Raw genomic sequence first — 9320 nt, 5'->3', positions numbered from 1 at the left:
GTCGAAAGCTGACTCCATCCACGAGCCTGTCGCATGGGAACAAGCGATCACCCGAAATAGCTTCAGAACAAATGTATTACCGCCACAATCTCAACCTTACAATATCCGTAAAACACAACCGACTTGAACTGGAACACACACGCATGCACACTCGCACGTACAAAACACACACACACATACACACACACACACACTCACACACACACACGCACACACTCTACTCACACACACACGCGCGCGCGCGCACACACACACACACACACACACACAAACACACACACACACACACACACACATGTCTTACTTTGTCTACCTTGTTTGTGTACAGTGGCAAAAAGTCTAGATACTGACTTTGCGCGCTCTCCTCAGATTAACCTGGGTCAAATGTAGGTCACCAATGACATTTTAACGGATTAAAATACCTGGTTTTATCAAAACATGGTCCCAAATGTAGGACACCCAAAGGATATCTTTTCTCGTATGCAGATTTTCTCACGACAACGGCGAAATTTGACGTGGTCACAGGAACCGTGTTCATTTGAAACTATATACACGAGCTGTTAAAACAATTGCATCATGCAAAGGATAAGGTTCTCAACCCTCTTGCAATGGATGACAATTTTGGGTAAGTCATATTGTCGTCTTATATGTGACCCTCCACCACGGAATGAGTCGCATGTCACCTTTGCATGATTTTCATATTTTTACATTTTCCTAAAGAGTTTGTTATGCTCTATCCAGTGGTGAAAACCGTTTTAAAAAAGAGCAAAAACTGTTTGAGTTATAAGCCTGTGACTAAGGTGACCCTCACACTGTTACCAGACACTCCCCGGACTTATATTGAGCCTATAGCGCAGAACCGCACGAGGTGACATGCGACTCATTTCGTGGTGGAGGGTCACATATAATGAAATTGTAACTTTCACTCTCTCGGCTTGAAATTACAAAATGATTCAATATTAGAGATGCCCCTCTCCAACCCCGGATACACAATGAAAACATTATTGGACCAGCCTCACAGGTTCTATCGTATATGTGAAGATGTGTCTTCGAGACTGTATGCTAATCATCGTGCTAGTGATCACAAGGAACAACTATATCTCGTATTTGTATTTTTCGCTTCAGTGAGGTTTGTACAGGCACAACCGGAGGATTCCAAAAGTACGACACTGATTGCAAGTAGAACGTTCCCCGATTATGTTTGTTATGATACTGAAGTTGATGACTTCGTTTTTGGCTATATTAACAAGCAGGTCAAAGAAAAAATGCATTTCAATGTACTCGTTTTAATGGAGTTGTTATTGTTTTTGAAAGTGTTGTTATTGTTGTTATTTTACGACTTGTTTTTAGCCATGCCTAAGAGTAATCTCCCTCACAAAATGTCAAATTTCTCTTAAACAGGAATCCAAACTCTGTCCCTAGCTGCCACCACCACCAACACGACCAACACCACCACCACCATAGGCACACAGAAACCATCAGTCTCGGCGACCAGCACCCGATTACCGGTTGTGACGACAACGGTGAACAACTTCCGGGAGAAATGCTACGAGTATGTAGGCTGTTTCAACAATTCTGCTCCCTTCAACAACGACGAGAAAACGCTGCCTCTTGCTCCTGAGAAAATTGGCGTAGAGTTCCGTCTGTTCACCAGGAAAAATGAAGAATATGAGGTATGTATGTTAAAGGCACACCCCTTTTTGTGTGAACGTTTTGTCGTCTCAGATCTGTCGAGGCTTTTATACGGAATACACCAGTTAACAGTTTCTGCGTTTACATGGAACGAAGCAGGAAAGCAGAAGAGGAAGAAGTACAAACATACTCGCAAAAAACGATCTGCGCACGCGTTCAAAATCAAAGGGGGGGAAAAGGATAATCACGTGTTTGTGTGCCCAATGTAATCCTTAGAACCTTTACACTCTTTCTTCGAACACTCAAAAGCAACTTCAGGGCTGGAAGACTACAAAATTGCACTTTCTGACGACTGAATCTACGCTTTCTCAAATCAACCGGAACAGGAAGAAGAAGAAAAAAACTTTCGAAAAAACGATCTGCGGATGCGCATTTTCTCAAAAACAGGAAACCGGAAGAGGAAGAAGAAGCAAAAGTGCTCGTAGAAAAAGATGTGCGCATGTGCGAATCTAAAATGGCCGCGGAACTGTTAATCGGTGTATACCGAATGAGAGCATCCTTCAACTTGGGCACATACAACAAAATTTTACAGCTTCCTGATTAGAGTGGACATTGATCATGAATGAATTTGGGAAAAGAAGCTAGCTACGTCCCTGTTTGTTTATAACGTTGATTCTTCAAAAGAATCCATTCGTTCTGATAAACGGATAGCGAATGCCTGATGATGTTTTTCATTCATGGTGTACCTACGAGTACAGACAAACAAGCACAAACACGCACGCACACACACACACACACACACACACACACACACACACACACACATATATATATACACACACTAACACACTCACACTCACACACACACACGCACACACACACACACACACACACACACACACACACACACACACACATTCACACGCACATTCACACGCACACAAACACACACACACACAAGTATTATGCATTGTATCACTTTAGACTTTGATGAATTTTTTCTTCAGAAATTGACGTACAAAGGAAATGACGTCTCTGTGAAGAATTCTCACTTCAACAGTTCCCGAAGGACCCGTGTCATCATCCATGGCTTCCAGAACAACGTAAATGAGCAATGGATGGCCGACATCAAAGACTCCTTGCTGCTTATTGTGAGTGTGTGTGGGGGGAGGGGTCTGTGTGTATGTGTGCGTACGTGTGTGTGTGTGTGTGTGTGTGTGTGTGTGTGTGTGTGTGTGTGTGTGTGTGTGTGTGCGTACGTGTGTGTGTGTGTGTGTGTGTGTGTGTGTGTGTGTGTGTGTGTGGGTATGTGTGTGCTTGTGTGTCTGCCGTCTTTCAGTTTGTCAATCTCGCCTCTCCCCCATCCCCCAGGCTGTACAAAACTTCGAAGCCTAAGGAACCTGTCCTGATCCAACCTCCCCACACGTGCGCTTACACAATCGAGGTGGCCGACTGCGTCTCCGCAACCACTTGACACCCAGGTGTGACTGTCCGGCTTGATCATAACGCTCGGTTTGATATAACACTAATCATTGTTTCACAGTTTTGTCCTACTCTGGGTTTTTTTCTACCAGGAGGACAGCAACGTCATCATCGTGGGGTGGGGCCCAGGAGCCAATGGCGGTTACGACTCGGCCGTAGCTAACCTGCGAGTGGTGGCCGCGGAGCTCAGCCTGCTTCTGATTCGTCTAGTGAAGGAGGCGGGGCTTAAGTTGAAAGACGTGCACCTGATTGGTCACAGCTTGGGCGCTCACACTAGCGGTGATACTGGGCGACGGCTTGGTGGGCAGATCGGTAGAATTACAGGTAGGTCGGTGGTACGGAATGTGACTTCAAGAATGAGATGCAGTAACTAATTCTATGGCGGCGTGATTTTGTTAAGCTTCCATTTTTGTGATGAACTTTTGTGGAGATGAGCAGACCTTCTTTTCATTTATGTTTACGAATTTTCGAATTAATCTGTGTAAATGTCTCTTCTTTACAGTACAGTCACTTAGTTTGTTTGGGTTATATTCGCCAGAAAACGCATCAGAAATGGTCTCTCGGGCATACAAACTATAAGTTCAGTCCAGAAAAGTGGTGACATAAAACTACTTGATGTGACCGATACAATAAATCAGCGGCAAGACAAACTGTGACCAAGTTTGGGCCATTCGTCAATGACATTTTACGTATCAATTGTAAAGAGACCTTCGAAGAAACAAACAATGGAACATCAAGTTTCCATCTCACGAAGTTCAAAGGTAAAATCCAAGAACCTTACTCCAAGTTAGAAGGTTTTGAAAATAGCAGGACCTCCCGACAAAATATTTTATTTGAAAAGTGTTATTAGTTCCTTTATCATAAACCGGTTTAACGTAACAATCAAATAACTGCACGGTTGGTTTTGAAAACAAAGACGAAAACAAAGATCAAAGGTGCCTCAAATGATCTATATATACCTTGCGACGGCTTCCTTAGAATTTGGGCCACTGTTGTTGAAGACATAAGACATGACATAGAATAATTTACTGCCCATACAATTAAAAAAATGGATGAATTGCGTTGACCAAACTGCTTTCAGGCATGGACCCAGCAGGCCCGGACTTCCTGAACTACAACAAGGCCGTGTTGCTGGACAAGACAGACGCCATGTTTGTTGACAACATCCACACCAACGGCAAGACTCTGCTCGAGGGCGGGGCTGGCATTTCTACGCCTACTGCTCATGTCGACTTCTTCGTCAATGGCGGAAGAACCCAGCCTGGCTGCAAAGACGGGCTCTCAGGCTTTTTCAGTGGAGGTTAGTCGAATGAAATTTTAGGTGAAATTATATCGTAAATGGAATTTTTAATTAGTTTTCGATTTTTTAGTTTAGGTTTTACCTACGGTAAAAGTGAACGACAGGAGTCGCAAGGGAGGGAATTCATACAGCTTGTACGTATCACGGGCGTGAGTTGGCTCTCTTTACGCTGACTGAAGTTCAGACAATTCCATCGTTTGTCAAATATATGACTTTGTCCGTTTTCTTGATTTGTGTCTACCCTAACAACAAAACATTTATGGCATACATACTCAATGGCATAGTCATCGGTTCAGTTGAGTAAGCTGGTTGTTTTTGTTCATTTTTACAAGATTGTTTCTCAGTGTCCGAAGTGAAGATATGGATGCTGTGTTTAACCTATACGAAATTTCAACAAGCAGATATCTCCAAGACAATCGCCATACCTTTAACTGTTTCTGTCCAGGAGTGGCCGGCGTTGCATGCAGCCATGGTCGTTCGCATCAACTGTTCCTGGAGTCTATCCGGTCTGAGTGTCCCTTCACTGCCTACCCCTGTGCTAATCAGGTCAGTATTGACGACACTTAGTGTTTAGTGGCTGAAAAAGTCAATACGTTCGAATCTCCCTTTGGCTCCGTGGGTAGAGTTTATTGAACCCCTGATCGCGCGACGGTATCGACTATGTGCCCTGTGAGCACGTTCCGCGGATGCTCTTTCGTCACTGACTATTTCCACACACACACACAAATCTCACAAACTTGAGCACGTTGTTTCGTGTCATCAATAAAAGTTTTACTGTCATTGCACATTTTAAAAGAGCAGAACAGAAGTTAGATTGCAGAAGAACAAAAGTTTGTTTGCAGAAGAACAAAAGTTTGATTGCAGAAGAACAAAAGTGTGATTGCAGAAGAACAAAAGTTTGATTGCAGAAGAACAAAAGTTTGATTGCAGAAGAACAGAAGTTTGATTGCAGAAGAACAAAAGTTTAATTGTAAAAGAACACAAGTTTGATTGCGAAAGCTACCATCCCCGTAAACTGTGCTGAAACACCAAGCAAACGCAAAGACCAAGTAAAGTGACGACGAAAAGCAAGAGATAGAGATAATTAACTTTACGAGAAACAAAAGCAAGAATGGTAAGTCGTCGGAACGTTTAAACAATTTTAAATCAAACAGGACATTCACATTCACATCGACCCAATGGTCTTTTTAACGTTCCAGTAACTTACCATACTTTTTGTTTGTTGGGATATTTTTATTCTTGATTTTAGAACGTAACAGAAACGATTTGCATTCGTTTTTGGATTTCTAGTAAAACTGTACAGTTACAATTGACCTAATCCCTCCACAGAGTGAGTTCTCACTGGGCAAGTGTCTGGACTGCGAGCCGGGAGGATGCTCGGAGATGGGTTTCTACGCTGACCAGCACAAAGCCCGGGGGTCACGCTTCATCAACACTCGGGCCAAGGCACCATTCTGCGGTCAGTCGGTCAAAAGGAGTAATGGCTTCGTCAATCGAAGTGCATGTGTGGATGCTGCAAAACAATAATAACAAGTGTTGACCTTAACGGGGTCAAGAAGCTGCCCTTGGTAATATGGGGGTGGGACACGGAGACAGACAGACAGACAGACAGAGGGAGAGAGATTTTAAATGAATAAATTATTTAAAAAAATATTAAAAAATTTAAAGTAAATAAATCAATTTTAGAAAAAATTAATTTTAAAAAAATTAAATGAATAAATTAATAAATAATTTTAAAAAAATTGACCGAGCTCTTTACACGTGGTGACATGGTAGACAAACAAACACCTGAAACCCGGACAAACAGGCAGAGCAAATCCAGTAAGCACCCTTTACAAGGCGGCTTAATAATCCAACGCATGTTCGCATGCTGTCAGTGATAGAACGAGACCCGAAGGGAAGTAACTCATTACCGCCTCTTTCCAAAGTAAATAACGTACACACTTTTGCGTCACTTAACTTTCACAGTACCAATGATATTACTATGAACGGCCCATACTTTCTAAATATTCAACATAAAAAGTATCCTTCTACACAACCCACGCCATCCAAATAGAAATAAACAAAGTAAAATGCCTTCTTTAATTCAAAAGTGGGTCGTCCACAACCCACCACATAATAGACTGTGTAGTTCAAATGACGTCACTATTTATTTGTTTATTTACGGAATAATTCTTCAAAAATCGGTCGTTGTGAAGGATCTATGGTGTTTGAGATTTACATGAAGTCTCGATCAAAAATCCATGTCCCACCCCATATTACCAAGGGCGGGCTTCTTGACCCGTTAAGGTCAACACTTGTTTTTGTCCGGAGTTCTAATCCAACGCATGCTGTCAGAGAACGAGACTCGAAGGGAAGTAACTCGGAGTTCTGGGTGCGGGAATTCCCGCAAACGTATCAGTCTGTCAGTGGGTTTCGTCCCCTAGCTCGGTTTGTAAAAGCGTTAAAAGCTAATATCTTCCGTTTGACTACCGTTAGGAATGTAATTTTTTGCATACACCCGTCTAACCTTATTCCTAACAATTTCACGAAATGTGAGCTTAATTAACCCAGAGATACAAGTCTTACCCGACAAACACCAACAGACCGCACGCCCGCCCGCCCGTCCGCCTCAAACAAACAAACAGACAGATCAAATCCAGTAAGCCCCATTATACTAATGGCGGCTTAATGAAATAGCTTCTGGCGGCTTGGAGTGATTGGAAGAGGGGAAGCAACTCGTTCAATAGACGAAGGGTTTCTTATCTCCCTTGCACTGTCGTCGGTCGCATGCGGTGTGTGTGTGTGTGTGTGTGTGTGTGTGTGTGTGTGTGTGTGTGTGTGTGTGTTTGTTTGTTTTTGTGTTTGTTTTGTTTTTCTTTTCTTTTGTTTGTTTGTTTGTGTGTTTGTTGTTGTTGTTGGGATGTTTTTTTGGTTTTTTTCGGGGGTGGGGCTTTTTTGGGAGAGGGGATGGGGGAGGGTTCATATTGCGACGGCAAACACAGTTTTTATCTCGGTTTAATACATCCGGAATCATTTAAATGCAGTGTATTAGGTGCGTTTTTGCTTGCAAAGCTGATTGTTTGATTGTTTCACTGGCTTTTTACGAACTCAAAAGTAACAGAAACGATTTGCATTCATTTTACTTTGACAGGATTCCACTACGCGGTGACGATTCACGCAGGACACGGTGACGACACAAAGGGCACGATTTACGTCACTTTGCGTGGTTCGTGGGGAAATACTGACGCCATGATGGTCACTGAGTGAGTCCATTCTTTCAACGGTCGGGTGTTTCCTCAAAACAGTGTAGCCGTGTACAACGATAGAGTGGTCTGTGTGTTTGTGGAGGTGTTTATGGATGGGTGGGCTGGAGTGGAAGAGGTGTGTGTGTGTGTGTGTGTGTGTGTGTGTATTTGCGTGTGTTCGTGCGTCAGTATGTTCGTGTGAGCGTACGTGCGTGTAGTTTGCGTGCGTGCGCGTGTGTTCCATGCAGACCTGGTTTGATGTTTGAAAAGGAACCCAGCAATTTCAAATATTCTGTATATCAGTAATAAGTCTCAACTCTGAAGCCTAAACGCGAACTGAAATTCAACTCATTCAATTTATTTTACCAATCATAGTTTGACTGCCTGGAAATGGTCAAACAGGAATGAATTCATGAAGTGCTTAATTTGTTTTCTGTTTGCTTAAGCTGTTATTTCCCTCAAGGCAAAAACAAAATTCCAGATTGAGGAGAGGGTTATAGTACAAAGTGACCTGGGTGCGGTTCTACAACGAGCAGAAACGCAGAAAGACGGAGTCGTCACGAAAATAGGCAGTGCAAACGGAGTGCTTTTGCGGAAATGATATATGCACTGAACTTTGTATGGTTTTTGAATTTGTACAGATCCGAGGAAAAGCTGAAATCCGGAGAGGACTACGTGGGAGTGGTGGTATCTCCGAACGAGGTGGGCAATGTCCAGTCTATCACTGTCAAGTACAACAAGTACAAAGGTTGGTTGTTCGGACTTGGCAGTGGAAACACAGTCTTCGCTGTGGATGCTGTGGATGTCCTATCTGGCGAAAGTGGGAAACAGTTAGTATGGCAGTCTTTTTCTTCTTTTTATATTTAGTCAAGTTTTGACTAAATATTTTAACATCGAGGGGGAATCGAAACGAGGGTCGTGGTGTATGTGCGTGTGTCTGTCTGTCTGTCTGTCTGTCTGTGTGTGTGTGTGTGTAGAGCGATTCAGACTAAACTACTGGACCGATCTTTATGAAATTTGACATGAGAGTTCCTGGGTATGAAATCCCCGAACGTTTTTTTCATTTTTTTGATAAATGTCTTTGATGACGTCATATCCGGCTTTTCGTGAAAGTTGAGGCGGCACTGTCACGCCCTCATTTTTCAACCAAATTGGTTGAAATTTTGGTCAAGTACTCTTCGACGAAGCCCGGGGTTCGGTATTGCATTTCAGCTTGGTGGCTTAAAAATTAATTAATGACTTTGGTCATTAAAAATCTGAAAATTGTAAAAAAAAAATAAAAATTTATAAAACGATCCAAATTTACGTTTATCTTATTCGCCATCATTTGCTGATTCCAAAAACATATAAATATGTTATATTCGGATTAAAAACAAGCTCTGAAAATTAAATATATAAAAATTATTATCAAAATTTATTTTTCGAAATCAATTTAAAAACACTTTCATCTTATTCCTTGTTGGTTCCTGATTCCAAAAATATATAGATATGATATGTTTGGATTAAAAACACGCTCAGAAAGTTAAAACGAAGAGAGGTACAGAAAAGCGTGCTATGCAGCATAGCGTAACCACTACCCCGCTCTTCTTGTCAATTTCACTGCCTATGCCGTGAGCGGTGGACCACGAGTATACTATACGGTCTTGCTGCGTTGCATTGCGTTCAGTTTCATTCTGTGA

General features: G+C 42.3%; 1 protein-coding gene across 2 annotated transcripts in view; it reads left to right on the top strand.

Annotated features, from left to right (window-relative positions):
• Positions 1 to 443: 443 nt before the first annotated feature.
• LOC138967059 (pancreatic lipase-related protein 2-like) overlaps positions 444 to 9320 on the top strand; it is a 10970-nt gene continuing 2093 nt past the window's right edge. Inside the window, exons 1-9 of one of the 2 annotated variants that reach the window (XM_070339516.1) lie at positions 444 to 625; positions 1423 to 1673; positions 2640 to 2783; positions 3207 to 3438; positions 4196 to 4414; positions 4860 to 4960; positions 5744 to 5873; positions 7548 to 7659; positions 8283 to 8471. In XM_070339516.1, the coding sequence (XP_070195617.1) occupies positions 577 to 625; positions 1423 to 1673; positions 2640 to 2783; positions 3207 to 3438; positions 4196 to 4414; positions 4860 to 4960; positions 5744 to 5873; positions 7548 to 7659; positions 8283 to 8471 (1427 nt within the window). In that variant the 5' untranslated portion in view covers positions 444 to 576. Of the gene's footprint in view, positions 626 to 1401; positions 1674 to 2639; positions 2784 to 3206; positions 3439 to 4195; positions 4415 to 4859; positions 4961 to 5743; positions 5874 to 7547; positions 7660 to 8282; positions 8472 to 9320 lie in introns of both variants that reach the window. The other variant, XM_070339515.1, reaches the window with a different exon arrangement.

The sequence above is a fragment of the Littorina saxatilis genome, linkage group LG5, assembly GCF_037325665.1.
Source record: "Littorina saxatilis isolate snail1 linkage group LG5, US_GU_Lsax_2.0, whole genome shotgun sequence".
NCBI classification, from domain to species: domain Eukaryota; kingdom Metazoa; phylum Mollusca; class Gastropoda; order Littorinimorpha; family Littorinidae; genus Littorina; species Littorina saxatilis.
This window is presented reverse-complemented; position numbering and strand designations above follow the sequence as displayed.